The sequence below is a fragment of the Lepidochelys kempii genome, chromosome 7 (genome assembly GCF_965140265.1).
Source record: "Lepidochelys kempii isolate rLepKem1 chromosome 7, rLepKem1.hap2, whole genome shotgun sequence".
In the NCBI taxonomy this organism is placed as follows: domain Eukaryota; kingdom Metazoa; phylum Chordata; order Testudines; family Cheloniidae; genus Lepidochelys; species Lepidochelys kempii.
The window spans coordinates 42,014,854-42,034,004 of NC_133262.1; the positions used below are offsets into that span (position 1 = coordinate 42,014,854).

The following is a 19,151-nucleotide window of genomic DNA, read 5'->3' on the forward strand; positions in this document are numbered from 1 at the left end:
CGCTTATTAGACTAAATGGCTGAAATTACAGTAATTGGTAAGCCACGTGATCAAGTCAGATCCGTTTGCTGTGAAGGGAACGGGAGATGTATTTAGTTATCGAAGGCTTGATTGATGCATCTTAATTTCCAAACTCTATTAACAAGTAGCTGTTGGTATAGAAATGTTTGCAATGTAAAAGTTGTTGGAATTAAAAAGCATTCATTTTTTCTTTTATGACAAAGTTTTTATCAAGAGCACAGAATATCAGTTACACTTGGAAAACAAGACATTTCACTCCAGAACCTAAAATAGACTAGCAATGCCAGTAAAACCCATTGTAGGATATTGAGCCAAATCCAGCCTGTTTGGCAGCTACTATATGTCATTTAGGTTGGTTGTTAGCAAAAATTGTTGCTATCTGATGTTTCATGTGAAATACCATTTCCTGGCAGATAAATTGTCCATTTCACAAAGAGTAAACAGACATTATCCATAGTATTATTTAGGTATTGAAAATCTTATTTCACTTTGAGATTATTACTAGATCTGGTCAAATAATTGAGTGGAAGGAAATTGATCTGAATGTTAGCCATTTTAAATCAAAATTGCAGGGTTTTCTATGTTCTTCGAGCCAGCTCTAAATATTGTATTGTCTCATTTGTGATTCAGTTTCAGACTAGTGGCTGTGGTTGTGTTAATTTACATTAAAACAAATACACACTAAATTTAAGACAAAATGAGTTGAGCATGCTTAAAAACGAGAAAAAACATAAACTCAGCATAGAAGTCCACAGCAAGTAGACTACTGAGAAATATCTTGAGACAAAATAGCTGCAACAATTATTCATTTTAACCTGAGAAAATGAGGCCACAACTCAAAACACCGAGCAACCATATCTACTAGAAAACCATATTAAGAGTCAACTGCCCATGGATAAGTGTTCGTGGGTGGGGGGGCAGGGAATATTTCAGCTTAAGTGGTGGTATTGTAGTATTATTTTATGAAGCTGTGAACATTCATCCAGGGTTGTAGACTGGGCAGTAGAAAATTCTGTATGTTATGTGCTGATCTGTGCAACATGTTAGATTGTTAGAGGAGGTCTGCTTTCATTTTTGTCCAAAGTTGCGTGCCTGTGATCTATGGCCTTGGGCGAGTCAGCTCACCTCTCTGCCCATTTCCCCACCTGTAATGTGGAGATAGTACATATCAAATATATTGACGACTGACTAATGTTTCTTCAGCACTTTGAAAGCAAAGAGTTGTGTAATGCTAAGCATAATTATGGATAATTAAATTAGTTAAACTAGCATGTATCTTTTTTCCTTTAAGACAGTGTGCCTTAGCAGCGCTGAATGATGTCCAGCAGTACCTCAGTGAAGAAAACGGACATGTGGCTGTAAGTTTTCTGTCTTTTTTTGAAGGCAAATTCTTGGAGTGTGGTCTCTGCAAAAATCACCAACCTGTACTGGGTTATACATAATCTGATTCAGTCCAGAATCATTTCATTATGTGTCTTACATTTTCTTTGTAAATGGAAACTGGATTTATGTTGCTGCTGCATTGGTCGTTTTGTGAAAGGAAAACATGATATTTTCATAATTAAACCCTGAAATAGCCTCCCTTAGAAATGTGTGGGTGATGTCTAATGCTACCAAGCTGTACTAGTGCTGAGGAAAGTGCCTATGCTTTTATATGGTAAGATATCCTGCTTAATCATAATATAGATGCATCCAGAACCATTTGGTATCCTACTCCAATGTTTAAATCAAAGGTAAAAATGTTTTAAAAATTTTCCGTTAAAAAGTGCCTTAATACTAGTGTTATTGCCACTCTAAAAATGCCTCTGAGAAGAAGTAGAACAAAATTACATTTAACCTGCTGAACATTTTCTTTCCTTGTGAAAATAAAACCCAGTGGGCCACATTCAATGGGTTGTCAATTAAAGGTAATGCCACCAGTGTTGTACATCAGTGTTTTTAATTTTGCTGGCAGTTTTGGTCAGTGATGGCACAAACTCCTGTTGGAACACAATTAATATAACTGTTAATGGGAAACTACTTTGGAATGCACATGCACACACACTTTTACTTTCTACTAAGTTATAACTTATTGGCTTTGTTTTTGAGATTTGAATCTTCAGTGTAAAAATGGTCTGTTAGAATCTCTGCTAATCTAATGCCAGTGATATGCAAAGGATTCAAAACATTGGCTGTTCATTGAAATGACATTTTAATTCTCTTTCCTCTGGGGCGTTAAGTTTTCTGCATAATTTGAACTCTGTTTTTGAGACTGTTGACATGTGGAGCTGTCACTCAGTGTTCAGTGAGTTAGTCAAACCAGCATTTTTTTCAGAGTAACAGCCGTGTTAGTCTGTATTCGCAAAAAGAAAAGGAGTACTTGTGGCACCTTAGAGACTAACCAATTTATTTGAGCATGAGCTTTCCGATGAAGTGAGCTGTAGCTCACGAAAGCTCATGCTCAAATAAATTGGTTAGTCTCTAAGGTGCCACAAGTACTCCTTTTCTTTCAGCATTTTTTTGTAAGTTTAAGCCATGATTTGGAGTGTTGAAAAATAAGGACATGCTATTTAAAGGACCTTTTTTACTTTTTATGCTTAATTATAAAAATCAAAATAAATTGTAAAATGCAACCCCTTTCATAGAAGTCTCCACAAACATGAAAGTTTGCATAATAGAATTTATGTGGCTGAAGATATTTTGCATTTAGTCACCTGTTTTGCGATATACCCAAGGTGTGTGCAGTTATTTCTCAATAATGTTCACCTTGTACATTCTGCTTATGAATAGGAAAATTATTAATATGATTTCTAAAGTCAGAAATGGACTATAATTCTTGCCATTTATTATAATCAAAACCTGTCTTTACATCAGACTTGCTTTTCAGTTTTTATATAGATAATCACATTCTATTATGGAGGTTTTCCCATCTTATCTAGTTTTGAAAGCTTTTGACAGCTGGAAAACTTCTACAGGGAAATCCAATAAGTTTACCTCTTTTATACAGTTGAAACGAGTAGGAGTATATGCAGCTATTAAAATGTATGGGAGGTACATGGCATAAGTACAGGAGAGCAGAACAGGATCCCATGAGATCATGCTCATCATGTTTGTTATTGAAGTGAATAATATTGTGAGGCTTTTTATTTTCTAATGGCGTGGTGTGTTAAATTAGGCACCTTTGAAAAATTCCAGCTTTAATCATCAGCAGTATTGAACTAGATTGTGTCTATCTCTGTGGGGTTTCCTTTTTGAAAGTGGAGACCACTTTAGAAATGTAACTTGATATTTTCACCACTAGGATAGGTAGAGATGCTTCAGAAAAGTGAGTTCTCAACCCAGGTGCTATCTTATTTGTTCAGAATTCTTATGACCATAATCTAGTGCCAGCAAAGTTTTTGACATTGTTCCTGGGAGTGACTTATTCCTGTTTATGGGTTTTTTTTTTTTTTTTTAAGTTGAAGGAAACTTTTAGTTTTGGAAACTTTTATTGATCGTTTAGTGCTGTTGTCAAGATGTGGCAATATTTCAGCTCTACTGTGATAGTGTTTTCTCTGTCATTTGTCTTAGGTTTTTGATGCTACAAACACAACACGAGAACGCAGAGAAACGATCTTCAGATTTGGTGAGGAGAATGGCTATAAGGTGAGTCAATAGCTAAGATGCTTGGGATATGAATATGACTAATGTGGATGCATGGTTTTGTCTTATGCTCTAGCGACATTCTGATCAGAATTGTGCTAACATCAACTAAGTTTTTAAATGGTGTTGGCCAGTAGAAATCTAGCACGTTTTTTCTGACAAGTTTAGAAAGGTGTCTTCTACCCCCCCCCCCCCCCCGAGCATGCTGTTTGCATCCTGGTGAAATTAATCAGTTTTATGTTTTAATCAGTTGTATGGCTCCCTATAACAGATAAATGTTAGCAATAACTGTTTCAAACATGGTTGTCATTAGCCCAGTTCTGATTCTGTTCTGAACAAGGTCCTATCACTCCCTTACTTTAGTAACTTTGAAAAATGGAGAGATTTCAGAGTAGCAGCCGTGTTAGTCTGTATTCGCAAAAAGGATTACTTGTGGCACCTTAGAGACTAACAAATTTATTTGAGCGTAAGCTTTCGTGAGCTACAGCAAAGTTAGTACAATAATTTGTGCCACAAGTAATCCTTGATAAATGGAGAGAGGGTTTCTTTTTTGTTTACAGTTTTATACAGATAAGTTTATATTTAGCAGACTGTGTTATTTAGGCATAGGATTTTTTGGCATTCAGCATTTTCCTAGTAGTCTTTGTTTTTTTTTTTTCTGATCTAGCTTCTTCGTAGATCTTTGGAAAAGCATGTTATGTACATCTCATATGTAAGAGCTGCTCTATTAATTAGAGAACCTTTTAACACCAAAATGCTTTTGTTTCAAAGGTATCAATTACCTTTAGGAAGGCTGAATTCACTTCCTTCCACCCTCCATTTCTGCTTCTTTGCCAATCTGAATTTTCTTGCCACGGAAGCTCTCTGTTACTGAAAGGTGCTTGGGAAAAATAGAGAGCCTAATGCCGCAAAGTGGAGAGCACCCTCAACTTTTAATGGGGCATTGAGTATCCTGAATGACCAAGCCTAAATCTACATAGGAATGTTTGAAGCATGGCATAATTAGCAAGACTCAATAGATGAACTGGTGGAAACTGTGTGTTTGTGTTGTCAAATTACTGGAGCAGTTCTAATGTCTCTCCTTTCTTTCCTCCTTCCTTACATGTGATTTCCTGTTTGGATTAAAGACCTTCTTTGTTGAATCAGTATGCGTAGATCCAGAGGTCATTGCTGCAAACATTGTGGTGAGTTATAGAAAGGTTTTCTTAAATTGCTTGAAGTGGGAGACATTGTAGCTTGTCTAAAATCAGCCATATGATGATGACTTCTTTTAATGTTACCTTTCATTTAGTCTCATTTTCCCTCTCCTTTCACAATGGTCTTGCTGAAGTACAGAACAAGAATGTCCTTTCATGGCAGTAATATAAAACTGTGCCCTTTCATTTCATTTTAAGAGGAAAAATGATTTGGCAGTTGGGTCACCCTTCACATGGGTTCTGTTTTTTCTTTAATCTACCTTTAAACAGGCTGTGCTTTGAGTGTCTTATTTTAGCAGGACTCCTAAAAGAAAAGAAACATCAGCTCCTTTTCCTTTTGGTTTGTTTTCCTACCCATTTATTTAGTTTTGATTTAAAACAGCCATCCATTGCTACACACATTTTTAATTTCCAGAAATTTAAATTTGGTTAAAATTTCTTTAAACTTTTCTGAAAATGGGAAAGAAAATGCATGTGCTCTTTTATCTTTAAATAGCAAGTGAAACTTGGCAGTCCTGATTATGTTGATTGTAGTAATGATGAAGCTACAGAAGACTTCATGAAAAGAATAGAGTGCTACAAGAACACATATGAGATGCTAGATGAAACTCTGGACAAGTAAGTGGCAGAATAATACTGTGGTCACAGCCACTTTATTTCATGACATTACATTAGAGAATGTGTACTCAATCTCATTGTCATGGAAATATGTCACCATTTTTTTTTTACTATCTCAATCTGTTGGCAATTTAGAGAGAGATTTTCAAAGGCCCTAACAGCTTGCCTACATGGGGAAATTGACTGGCATAACTATTCCACCATAGCTGTCCCTGTGCTTTATTCCAGAATAATTACTCCACTCACAATTTGCTATAATCAGAATAAAGTCACTTTTATTTCAGAATATTGTTCATGTGGGGGAATTATTCCTGAATAGCTATATTATTCCAGGATAGCTATAGTGGAATTGTTATTCTGGAATATCTTTGCTGGTCCATTTCCTCTAGGTAGACAAGGCCTAAGTGATTTAAGAGCACAAGTCACATTGACTCCTAAATCCCTGTGGCAATTTTGAATGCCTCAGCCTTAGTACATTTGACCTCCAGAATCATTTGGTCAATGTTTTAAATGATGTGCACTTGCCATTCACATTTAACACACTTTGAGATTAAGGTAGAGGCTGGAAACTGTGGGAATAACTCTTCCTTTGTCATGGTACATCCCAGCACCAGCACTCAGTCTGTCTTCCTAGGGTTTTATGCTGTACTTATCCTCTGGGTACATTTCTCAGTTTGTTCTGAGGCTGTTGGCATGCTGAAAAATCATTTTAGTGTAATTGACCGTGAGCAGTGACAAGCTGCTTCTGTCAGATCTATCTGTGCATATCATGTCTTTAAGAGCCATGATATTTGTGCCTGTGCAGATCAGTAATGATTAACATCAGTGAATGCTTTCAGAGATTAAGTGATGATGGTTGTCCCTTACTGCATTTAATAATAGGTCGTCTTGTTTTTTTTTTATCATGTGGTTTCTCAACTGAATGTGGAAAACACAACAAGGCTAATTTTAGGCTCACCAATCTTGACACACTTTTTCGCTAAGTGGAATGTTGCTCAAAATTATTAGCTCAGCTATATAAGTTGGTGGAAATGGGGGTGGAGAGGAAAACAAATAGACAATATTAGCCAGATTGCACCTTACCCAATGTGAGTGGGTAGAGCTTGGGTGGGAGTGGGGTTGGCCAAGGAGACATCCACAGGGTGGCTGGATTTACTATCTCTTCTGGTGACCTTAGCCTTTTTAGAAGGGGTCAGTGAGGCATGTGGATGTGACCATGACTTCAATCCCTTTCTGTACCACCAGACATCTATTAGCTGTGGGGAGCAATAGCTGCAATTTACAGAATGGTGTCAGGCTTACGTGAGCAAGTCAGAATTTCTCCTGAGACTGCTCCTGAATCTTCCTTTCAATGAAGGGCTGTGCCTTTGAGGCAGGATCTAGCTGGGGGGAGTGCACAAGTGAAGTGGTACAGAATGGAGTGACATGAGAGTGAGAAGAGCTTTCCGTGTGAGGGTAAAATTAATTGTTTGCATGAGTTCATTGCATCTCCGTTTACAATACTTCACTGCCATGCATCAAGGCTGAGGATTTATAATGAAAATTAGCCCTTATGAACTGATATTATATATTTTCATATATCTGAACATTTATTCAATTTGTGGTCTCTTTGGCAGTTGCCTTTTTGTTTTTGAGTGGTGATGTTTGTTGGTGGACCTTGGTATAAGTTAGAGGAGAAAAGAAACCAAATGATTATTTATGACTCATTTGTTTACCATGAAAGGGATCTTTCCTATATTAAAATCATGGATGTTGGAAGGAGTTACCTTGTGAATAGAGTAATGGACCATATTCAAAGCCGGATCGTCTACTACCTCATGAATATCCATGTAACTCCTCGCTCGATCTACCTCTGTCGACATGGAGAAAGTGAGCTGAATCTGAAAGGGAGGATAGGAGGAGACACTGGGCTGTCCTTTAGGGGGAAAGAGGTAAGATCATTTTTATTAAGTGTCTTCAAACAAATGGTTGCCTTGTGTGGGTGGTGTTGACGTTGTTCATGGAGGATTGGTCCATCAATGGCTGTTGTCACCCCGTGCTCCAGATGTCCCTAAACCTCCAAATTCCAGAAGCTGGGACTGGATGACAGGATGGATTACTTGAAATTGCCCTGTTCTATTCATTCCCTCTAAATGTATCTGGCACTGTCCACTGTCAGAGACAGGATACTGGGTTAAATGGACCATTAGTCTGACCCAATATGGGTGTTCTTATATTGTTGACCATCTGTCAGAGTTCCCTCCCCACTCTGAATTCTGGGGTACAGATGTGGGGACCCGCGTGAAAGACCCCCTAAGCTTATTTCTGCCAGCTTAGGTTAAAAACTTCCCCAAGGCACAAATCCTTCCTTGTCCTTGGATGGGTACTGCTGCCACCACCAAGTGAGTTAGACAAAGATTCAGGAAAAAGACCACTTGGAGTTCCTGTTTCCCTAAAATGTCCCCCGAAGCCCCTTCACCCCCTTTCCTGGGGAGGCTTGAGAATAATCTACCAACCAAATAGGTAAACCAGGTGAGCACAGACCAGATCCTTGGGTTTTTAGGACACTAAAAACCAATCAGATTCTTAAAAAACAGAACTTTATTATAAAGAAAAAAAAGTAAAGAAGCACCTCTGTAAAATCAGGATGGAAGGTAATTTTACAGGGTAATAAGATTTAAAACACAGAAGATTCCCCTCTAGGCAAAACTTCAAAGTTACAAAAACCAGAGATAAACCTCCCGCTTAGCACAGGGAAAATTCACAAGCTAAAACAAAAGATACTCTAATGCATTTCCTTGCTATTACTTACTATTTCTGTAAGTTTAGATGTATTATCCAGTAGGAGCTGGATTACTTGCTTGGTCTCTCTTTGTCTCCGGAGAGAACACAAAAGCCCAAAACAAAAACCTTCCACCACAGGTTTGAAAGTATCTTCTCCCCTTATTGGACCTTTTGATCAAGTGCCAACCAGATTATCTGAGCTTCTTAACCCTTTACAGGTAAAGGAGAGATTTTATGCTACCCTTAGCTGTATGTTTATGACACCATCTCTTACAGCTTCCTTTCTTCCTCTGTCTTTTCCTTATAACAAACATAAATATTTCTTTTACCTTGACTGTAATGTCATGCAAGTGGGTAAGAGGTTTAGTGGGCAAATTGCGTTGTAGTTTGCTGTTAGCTCTTTATATATGGCTTCTCTTTTAATTCTTCTCTGATACACTTGTGTTTAACCTTGAGCTCAAAGCACTTTTCAAGGAGTCCTTATTTTAAGTTGGGTTTTGATTTTTAAACTTGTGGCGCTCCTTAGTTAGTGGGCACCTGTGAATCTTTGTAAGGTGAGGATGGAAGAGGAAGGTGTTTTGGGGCTGGAGTGGGGTACCAGAGAGGATTGTCATCATCTTTGTATTATCTTTTTGTTGCTGAACAGGAACTGTCATATTCTTAGGAAAAGTCTAAAGATCCTTTTTAAAGGAACATAATGAACTTGCAGTGAGGGACAAGAACCGATTGGATTCCAACTCAACCACAGTATATTAGCACTGATCCCTCATCCAATCTCTAATGTCTTTTTCAGTTTGCCAAGAGCTTGGCGCAGTTCATTAATGAGCAAAACATCAAGGATCTGAAAGTTTGGACCAGTCAGATGAAAAGGACAATTCAGACTGCAGAGGCTTTGGGAGTGCCTTATGAACAGTGGAAGGTTTTGAATGAAATAGATGCAGTAAGTTCTCCTGGGTTCCCTTTTTTGTAACTATTCAAGAAAGTGATTCTGTTTCGGATGGGGGATGGTGAGCATTTTATTGTGCAGTAATAGGGCTTGTGTGGATTAGAAGGTGATTAGTATTATGGTTCTGGAGATCAGAAGGTTTATGGCCTTTCCTCATTGACAGTGTTACATGTTTTAGTAAATGGTGCCCTAATGAATTTAGACTTGGTCTTGGTTAAACGATATGCAACTTAAAGTGTCACTATGGCAGGGCGCTGCATGGGAAGCCCTAATCAGCTCCTGCCACTTCAGCCCCAGTCAGGGGAAGTGGGTTGGTGCTGGGCCCAGGGTGGATAAAAATCAATGATTTTTTAAAAAAAAATAAAAAAAATTGGATTTTTTAAATTTAAATTGGATTTTTTTGATAGAATACTTTTTGAGGAAAAAACCTATCTAAAGATCGTTTTAATTAAGACATATTATAGCTCAAAGATATCTCATCATGGAATAGGGATTATAAATTCTAATTCTATAGTATGAGACAATTATATTCATGTAATGATTAAAAAAAGTTTTGTAAATGAGTTCCAATAGTTCATGGATTAGGGACACAATTTTATGAGGTTCCAGGGGCTTCTGTATAGATTATTTAGGTTAATCTTTCTGCCTACCCAATGGGACTCAGTGCTCAGTCTAGAAGATACCATCAGAGATGCTTAGTTTTGCAGTTCTCAAACTGTGGATTTGTGTCTCCAGAGATAGCATGCTTGTTAATAGCAAAAATGTTTTAAATAAATAATAAATAATGTATAGAGGTAAGAAATAACAGACCTCAACCCTATTGTCCCTCTACAAATTTGTGTACATAGAATCAGTCCCTTACCTCTCTCTAAAAGTGCAAAGTTTCAAAAGGTTCAATGAATAAGAAGATGGTTGGGGGAGGAATAGAGAAGAAGTCTAGAGATAAATGTGAGAAGGGAGGGGGACAGGCAGTAGAAATAAAAGTGAAACTGTTTGAGCAGCATATTCCAGAAGTCTTGAGGTCTTTCTGAGTGTGTAGCCTTCATTGATTTGAGATCTACCATACCATTCTCTCACTAGAAGGGAAAACCTATAATGGCAGCAGGCCGTAAAAGAGACCCAGTTTGGGTCTCATCTATCTCTGAGTTGTGAAGAATATGTCTTAAGGTTATAACAACCAACAAGAATGCACTTTTATGTAGAAATCCATGATTAAATCAAGTCTTCCTGACTAGTGATTTAAATCAAATCCACTGTGGCTGGGCCACTAGCTACGACTGGCAAGTAAACTGGCCACAGCTGCCAGCCTCATTAGCAGGGGCTAATAGCTAGGGGGGAAGTGAATTGGAGGGGAGGGGGCAGAGAGCAGGAGGGGAGAGTAGGCTCAGGAGGAGCCAGGAGCCTACTACTCTGTTGCCACTGAGGCCTGTGCTAGGCCAAACCTGTACATAACCTGTAAATAGTTGGAGCTTGGTGGTGGTGACACAGGATTAAAGAGCATGGATGTTGCACCAGCTTGAAGAGGTCCTGACTCATTGGGGAACGGGGCTAGGGGGCTGAACCCAGCGGGGTTTTGTGAGCACCCCATAACAGTCACACATTTCATTTCTTCTGTAGCCTGAGCATGTGTACCTTCGTCACCCTCACAAGCTCCCTCTCTGCTCCTAAGGGCTCTGTGGTGTTCTTTCCTCTCTTCCACCCCACTCAAATCCCTTCTTCCTCCTCACCATTCTTAAGTCTTCCTCCCCTTCCCCTTTCTGGAAGATAAGTCATTTCAACTAAGTGTCTGCATTTAAAACTCCATTGGGGCTATGAGCAGAGCTGAGATGGGGAAGGGAGAGTATTGTTAGGTTAAAGGTGTTAATGGCTGCTATCAACCAGTTCTTTGATATGTAGACAATTGCAGATTTGGTTGAAGCTAGTAGCTCTGCATGTTCCCTCATTTCACCCATCAGGTTTTCTGGCTTTTCGCAAAATCAATCGCATTCTGCCCATTGATATCTAGAATGTTCCCTGAAATTTTGCAGTGGATCATACACAACATTCAAAGGTTATTGCATTGTAGGCAAGCAGAGAAATGCCATCAAGTTGTGTGTTGCACCTAGCTGATAAAAAGGACACTCGGTATAATTCTAGGTCCAAAACTTCAAGTGTGTTCTTATGAGAGAGAAAAAAATTGTTAATATTTGGCACTTGTCACTTGTTTACAGTTGTACGGCGCTTATACTTACAAGTTTTGAAGCTTCTTTGGAGACCCCGTGTAGGATCTTTGAAACTAGTAGCTTTCCCCGTTGTCTGTCAAGTGTGTGCTGGGATGTTCTTATCTGGGGGTTACTGTCGTCATTCTGAGGACATCCTGCATTGAATAATAGCAATATATGTGGATAATAAATTTTCTTCTACCACAGTATGACTGTGAAATTGACACAGTCTATGTCAATGACTAGGTCACCTACAGGATTACTAAATTATTACACAGAAGCTCCAAGTCTGTCACTGTGGGTATGGGAGATAAAGGTCTACTATTGTGCCCATGGGCCTGATGAGGCTCATGCATATTGTAAAAAGAAAAGGAGTACTAATGGCACCTTAGAGACTAACCAATTTATTTAAGCATAAGCTTTCGTGAGCTACAGCTCACTTGTTTTTGTTACCCTTAGGGAGTCTGTGAAGAAATGACATATGAAGAAATTCAGGAAAACTATCCTCTTGAATTTGCCTTGAGAGACCAAGACAAATACAGATACAGATACCCTAAGGGGGAGGTATGCTGCTGTTTTTTTTCTTTTTTCTTTCTTTCTTTTTTTTTTTTTTTTAAGTTGAGAGCATCATGTTTTCTTAAGATGCTAGGTATCTTGAAGAAAATTGAGTAATACGTTGTTTTCCTTGCCAGTGGAAGGACTATAGGAGCTTGTAGATCTTATTTAGCCAAAACCTTTTAGTTGAATACACCCTTTGTGAAGATTTATGGTTTTTTTTGGTTTTAAAATAAATACCATATTTGGAAATATGCCTGGAAGGATTTTTGTATGTTACCATTATTTTTATATTGATAGTCTGGTTGTTTCACAAGGTGACTGAGCAGGTTTTATTATTATTAGAGATGCAGGTATATGCTGTCAAGACTATTTACAGTTGTCATCTTTGTGTGTGGTAAATGTCACATAAAACATGCATTTTTGGTTCAATATTATATAAATCTGTAGACACATTGGCTTCCCTTGTAATCTAGCAAAAGTTTTGCACTTCAGAAACAAAAATGAACCTGCTAGCAGTTTTATAAGGAGACTAATATAATTAAACTGAGGCAATTAATGGATAGTCATATGGTCTGTCTTTGTATGCTAAAGATTAGGATTCATGGCAGCAAATAGAACACCTGTTCTGACATTTGTGAAGAGTGCAGTGGACTTCATTGGTACATAAATGAAGCTTTGATGCTCTCTTCCATCAATAGTCTGAGTGATCATCATGCCCAGAATAGGTTTGTGATAAAGTGTTTTCTTCTAGATGTGAGTAATCCATTTAGTAATGACACAGTCACAGAACTGAAAAGTTTTTAATCTACTCAAACAAGGACTGTTGGTTTTTTACATCAGTGCTTCCTCTGAAAGATTAACAAACATTTCAAACTGTCTCATTGCTCTTAGTGATTAATCTATTTTGTTAATTTCTCAAAATAAATGTATTTGTTGGTGATAACAGCAAAGCTGAGTCATTCAATATTACCAGGTTGGAATATATTCAGTATTACTGTTGTCAAAATCAGAATATATAAAGTGGTAGACCGTTCATGTCATTTATATTTTAGCTTTATCATACACACAAGAACTATTAAAGATATCTATGTGTGTGAATTCATTGCTTGAGAAAGTACCAGGTACAGAATGGGTGGTGGCAATCAAAGTTTCCTTATAGTGTCTTGTCAGTGTGCTTGTAACAGTCAACTTGAGAGACTGCCTTTTAGAGGTGACAGGGTAGCTTCTGTGAAAAAGGTGTATAGAGTTTGATAGAGAATGTTATCTTTTCTATAGAGTGTTCAAATCAACAATCGCAATTAGGGCTGTCATTCTCTGTGAAATTGGAGGTTTTTTAGAAATTAATCTAAAACGCTATTCTTTGAGAGTTGTCTCCTTTGCTGTACAGTACCCAGGCTCTTTGATTGTCTTAGTAGAGAGGGAGTTATTTTAATGGTAAATTTACTATTTTAATTGTTTTTATTATTATTTATTTTTGTGTGTAATATGGGTAGAAGATCAACAAGTGGACATCAGATGAAAACAAGCTTTAGTCACTACTCACTGGTAACTTACAGGTTAAAAGGTATATGTTTTTGTTTAAATAGTCATCTAGGCATGGGCACTTTTGTATCTAGGTCAGACTCTAAACTTTTTATTTATTTATTTAAAGGCCAATATAGTGCAGCTACCTAAATGTTATCACCCTCATGATCTTCTTGTGGAAGTAAAATAGTTGTGGATAAGATGACCCAAACAGGAAGGGTTATGGTGTTAACTGACTATGCTATGTCTACACTAGAGACCTTAACAGTAGCACAAGCTATACCGCTGCAGCTGCATCACAGTAAGATCTCCCGTGTAGCTGCTCTGTGCTGACGATAATTAAACCACCCAAAATAAGCAGTCGTAGCTGTGTCGGCGCTTCTGTCACTGAAACTTATGTTGGTCAGGGCATGGGGTGTGTGTGTGTGTGTGTGTGTTTTCACACCCCGACCAACAAAAGATTTCCCGACAAAAGTGCTAGTGTAGAGATTGCCTAAGATGAGGCAAAGCTTAGGGTTTTTTAATTTTTAATTTTTAGTTTTATTGAGCTGGCATAATCCAGAAACTTGGAAAATAATAAAGAAACAAAAACACCCTTGACTTTTGTTCATCTTCCTTAGTGTGTGCTTCAGTTAATACAGCATTTAACCACTTTGAATGCATGCTAAAGTTGCATTGACTTCAAGTTGCATGCTTAAATGCTTTCCTGAAGAAAGATGCTTTTCTGAATTGGAGTAAAAAAATTTAAGATGGAAGAGAACTTAGGAACCAAATTAATAATGAAAGGTGTGGTACTTTCCCATTGGAAGGATCAGGCCATAAATTACCAGCACAGGATAACCCATGAATGGGAAACTGAATTTAAAAAACAAACTAACCAAAAAAAGTATGAGTAAGAGTACATCAAAGTATAGACGTTCATGCAAATCGAGGGAATATTAAGATAAATGGTAAAATTCTATATTTGAGAGGGTTGAGGGATAATTTGGCTCCAGAGATAATGGCTAATGAGTAAACCACTTCCTCTACAGCGTAAAAAATTGTAAGCTTTTTTATTTTTCTTTCGCAGAGTGCACTTTATAGATGTAGGCCTCCTTTCTGGTCAATATCCTGTCTTAATAAAATGTTTATAAGACAACTAGCATTAGTTGTTTCTTCTGACTGTGCAGTAATTCCTGCCTAAGTAAGCCTCTGACTGCTCTATATGCTTTTGTTTTCCAGTCATATGAAGATCTTGTTCAGAGATTAGAGCCCGTAATTATGGAGCTGGAAAGGCAGGAAAATGTGCTTGTTATATGTCACCAAGCAGTTATGCGCTGTCTGCTTGCTTACTTTCTGGACAAGACTGCAGGTATATGCCCTTAATAAATATTGATGTTTTAATACAATGGGTCCACCTTAGCCTTGCAAATGGTCTTAGCAACTTATGCAGCCCAGGCACAAAGCTCACCCTTCCCTTGATGCCATGTTAATGTCATAGCAAATTCTAACGTGATAATTCACTTGCCCATCAAAGGTTACTTCCCCTGGGTGAATGGGCAAGTGGAATTTTTTTTCATGGATGACCTACCTATATTTCTGGATGCCTGGTGTGTAATTTATATTTAACAATTTCTGTCTTTGAATACACAAATGTTTTTCTGCCCCACCAAAAAACAGGTCTCCAGTGTCACTTAGGAAGAAAAGCTTTTTAAATAGTTTTAAAATAACAAACACTACAGCTCAGTGAATTTTCTTGTTCCCAGTGTTTCATATGTATTTTTGTTTTTCAATTTCTCAGAACAACTGCCTTATCTCAAGTGCCCACTCCATAGTGTCTTAAAGCTAACCCCAGTGGCTTATGGTAAGTTAAAACACTTTTTTTTTTTGTAAACATGCTATTATCAAATTCCACCCTTGATTTTATTAAAGTAAAGATACATAAAGTGAAGTCCTTTCCAGTATAAGTTTAGGGAGAAGTCCTTATTTAATTTTCTTTCCCAATATCAATAAAATTATTTAGTCAAAATACTTTTTCATAAAACATCTTTACAAATTTCCTTTACTGGAAAAATAAATAGTTAAATGTATAAATGCTGAAGGCCAAATTCTGCCCTTACATATGCATATATAACTCCCTTCCAAATTAATGGGAGTGTGCATATATGTATTTGTGGGTTTTGATTACAGCAGAAAAGTGTATAATAACGGAGATATGAAAATACCAATTAGTGTGTGTAGGTGGACACTTTCTTGTGTATTCATTAATTTAGTCCAGATGATATTTCACCAACAAGCACACCTTGACTATGTTTGTACTGTGCCAGCTGTTATACCAATAAAATGAAAACCAGCAGGATCTTATTAGAGGGGATAAGACAAAATGTCACGTTTATTGTGAATACAAAAAGAATCATAGTAGGCAGTCAGTTATAGCTATAACATTTCAATCAGTTTCACATTCATTCACACGTTCGTTCATACACACACACACAGGTTCTGCAGCTGCTGTATAGTTACCAGTCCTGAATGTAGCTTGAGTTCGTGGCTTGGGTTCGTAGCTTGTGGTGGCTAACTGGCCAGGAAAGCCGGGCACAAGGAAGAGCTGGGTATCTGTTGGGCATGCACCGATGCCCTTCCATGTTGGCAGCAGAATGTTACCCTTCAAAGTCTTCCATCTCCCCCATCCTTTTTGTAGGCTTTAGTTTGAATCCAGAGTCTATAGGTCTTGCTGTGTCACGCTGCCTCTGTGTTCGGTGTGATTGATCACCTGTCAATTGCAGACATGATTTTCATCTGAGAACCTGGCTTTGATGTTTCTTTAATTGTACTTTTGTTTTTTTCTTTTGAGGGTGGACTCCTCTTCCTTTGTCAGATCTGTTGTCTGCATCTTCAGCCGTTGGGTGTTTACACTTTATTTCGTCAGGACAGGCTGGGGCTGGAGGTTGATTCCATCCTCCATATATACCTCATTCACACATCTAAACTAATAAGATTACAGCAGGGTTTTGCAAAAATGAAGGTTGCAGCAAGCTTTTACAAAATGAAGTGAGCATTTTAAAATGGAGTTTGGGACAAGTTAAAATGGAGTTTGAGTTACAGTATGGACAAGTGTAAGGAATGGCAAGCAGTGAACAGAAGTTACAATGTTGAAACAATGTAAGTTTCAGCGAGTTAAGCAGCAATTGGATTGAAAGTGAAACTCAATTAGCCAGTTATTGTGGTAACTGGTTTTATGAATGAATGTTGTTTCATTCATAAAACTTTGCTTATGAAGTTATATTAATAAAGTGAACAATTAAAAACAATTTCATTGATCAGTTCTACACAGCTCTAGGGGACTCCAATGCTGGTTGGGTCCTCTGGGCACTGATTTAATACCACTGCTAATTAAAAATAAGCAAGTGAAATTCTGAAGGTTGCCTATAAAATGGGAGTTTGGTAATTGTCAAACTTTTACCCCCAAAGAGTCTGCTGGTTGTTTGTTTTTTCTGAGATATTTATTTGTGGTCCCTCCTATTAAAGAAAAATATTTTTTTTTCTTTTTTCCTGGCTGTGTCCCCACTTTCTGTAAAACTCTTCATTAACAATTATTACTGTTAGATTGTATTTCAGCAAATGTAAACTCTTAGATTTACCAGAAGTCTGCAGAATACAAGAAATAAAATTCAATAATTTCTAATTAGAGTGGCTTTTCAGAAACTCATCACTACTTAGATTCTGAAGTTTATCTCAACCCTAATTCAGCATGTCTTATTTTAATGTGCTTCATTACATTGTCCTTAGAATAATTGTTTAATTGTACACTGTGATGGCTAATCACTGTTCAGAAGGTTAATTGTAGATGGAGAGAAATTTCTCATGATTTATCTGGGAACGAGTTACCAAAAAATCATTTGCCAATTTAGCTACACAATGGAATTCAAATGGCAAAGGCTAAACAATATATATATATATAAATTGTGTTTATACCAATTTAAACAAAAACAAATCCAAATTAGCTTTTGTTCAGGTCTAAGTAAGATTAAGGAAATAGCTGTTTAAAAACTAGGGGAATTCATATCTGAAAAAAAAAAAGAGATTTTGCAGACTTCATAACAATGATCTAAAATATTCTTGCTTTTTAAACAAGCTAAGAGAACACTTCACTTTAGTAAAAAGAAAAGGAGTACTTGTGGCACCTTAGAGACTAACCAATTTATTTGAGCATAAGCTTTCGTGAGCTACAAGTGAGCTGTAGCTCACGAAAGCTTATGCTCAAATAAATTGGTTAGTCTCTAAGGTGCCACAAGTACTCCTTTTCTTTTTGCGAATACAGACTAACACGGCTGTTACTCTGAAACCTTCAGTTTAGTGACACCTGGTGTCCAAAATCATTTATAACAAGTTGCAAGGCAGATGTGCTGGGAGTTCTGGTATTTAAAAATATCTTAACGGAGAAGGAAGGCATCTTGTACAAGTTACCAGTCCCAAACTATTCTAGTGTTTCATATAGAAATTGTACTGAACTGTTAAGTGATTTTGGGTACTTTGTAGTCTGTATTTGGACATTGGACCTGAATGTTATTAACAGTATTTTAAGATACCAGATATGAAAACAGAATCAACAGTGAGACCCCACTTCAGCTCCTACTGACTAAAATAGGAGGAAGGCTGTGCTTATAAAGAGGAATTTTTGTATTTGTGAGATTGATAGGTGCAGCATAACCTATTTTTTAGTATTTTCACCAACTGAAACCATGAAATTTGGCAAATTTGTAATTGTCCTCAAGAAATTTGTCTTCAGAAGTTAAAATATATAAATATTTTCATTCGCTAATGTTTCTGGGAATCTAATATTGATATGTCACTTGGATTCTATGAGACAAGATATGATAAAGCATGAGATATGTAATACCCATGTGTGTTTCATGTGTTTGGGAAACCTTTGTCCCCTAGTAAGTTGCCATTACCTAGTGCTTTGAACTTACTGTCTTAGTCCCTTTCTTGCAAGTGTAGTTGTACTATGTTATGTATGTACTGTGTTCCCATAATTACTTGCTATGTGTCAGATCATTCCCCAAGAATCCTACTTGGCAGTGTGTTCATCCCTAGTGACTGGTGGGGATGGACAGATGCGCTATGCTTATTATCTTAACACTCCCCTACCACCTACTCTGAGCCATCTGCTTAAAAGTTAACCATCTGATGCTATATTAACTTATATACAAAACTCTGTGCTTTTGGAACCCTCCTTAAGGAGACAAGGCAGGAGGTCTGGGGCCCTGAGAGAATCTCTCAGTTAATGGCAAGGGGGACAGACAGTTCAGAAATCTCTGTGCAAATAGTTTTGGAATCGAACAGTTCCCCAACAGCTGCACATATTACTCCTGAGGAGATTTTGTGCCAAACCATTAAAAATTCTGTGCACAATATTTTAAAATTCTGCATTTTTTTATTTGTCAACAGAGCACAATATAATCACACCAGTTTCAATTATTTTGGTAATTTATTTAAAAATACCTGTCAACAAGTATGTCTGTAACAATACAGACAACAAAAATGTCAGAAAATGTTTTTTGACAAATAGATTCCTTACTAGTTATATTGATACAGAACTTTAAATAATAATTCATTTAAACTACCACACAGAAATGTATTTCCTGCACCCCTCAGAAGCAATGGAGGGGCTAAGGGAGAGGGAAGTAATTGCTGGAAAGAGGCCTGGGAGTGAACCTGGAGGGC

The 19,151-nt window shown here is 37.4% G+C and overlaps 1 protein-coding gene across 14 annotated transcripts in view; it reads left to right on the top strand.

Moving 5' to 3' along the window:
* Nucleotides 1-19,151, top strand: part of PFKFB4 (6-phosphofructo-2-kinase/fructose-2,6-biphosphatase 4) — a 104,622-nt gene that overhangs the window by 57,126 nt on the left and 28,345 nt on the right. For 13 of the 14 annotated variants that reach the window (XR_012159871.1, XR_012159874.1, XR_012159872.1 and 10 more), the window contains exons 4-12: nt 1,313-1,379; nt 3,571-3,645; nt 4,770-4,826; nt 5,335-5,456; nt 7,180-7,387; nt 9,013-9,159; nt 11,826-11,930; nt 14,670-14,799; nt 15,229-15,291. Coding sequence is in view for 8 of the 14 variants with exons in the window: in XM_073352387.1 (XP_073208488.1) it covers nt 1,313-1,379; nt 3,571-3,645; nt 4,770-4,826; nt 5,335-5,456; nt 7,180-7,387; nt 9,013-9,159; nt 11,826-11,930; nt 14,670-14,799; nt 15,229-15,291 (974 nt within the window). In the remaining 6 variants the exon portion in view is untranslated. The remainder of the gene's footprint in view (nt 1-1,312; nt 1,380-3,570; nt 3,646-4,769; nt 4,827-5,334; nt 5,457-7,179; nt 7,388-9,012; nt 9,160-11,825; nt 11,931-14,669; nt 14,800-15,228; nt 15,292-19,151) is intronic. The other variant, XM_073352390.1, reaches the window with a different exon arrangement.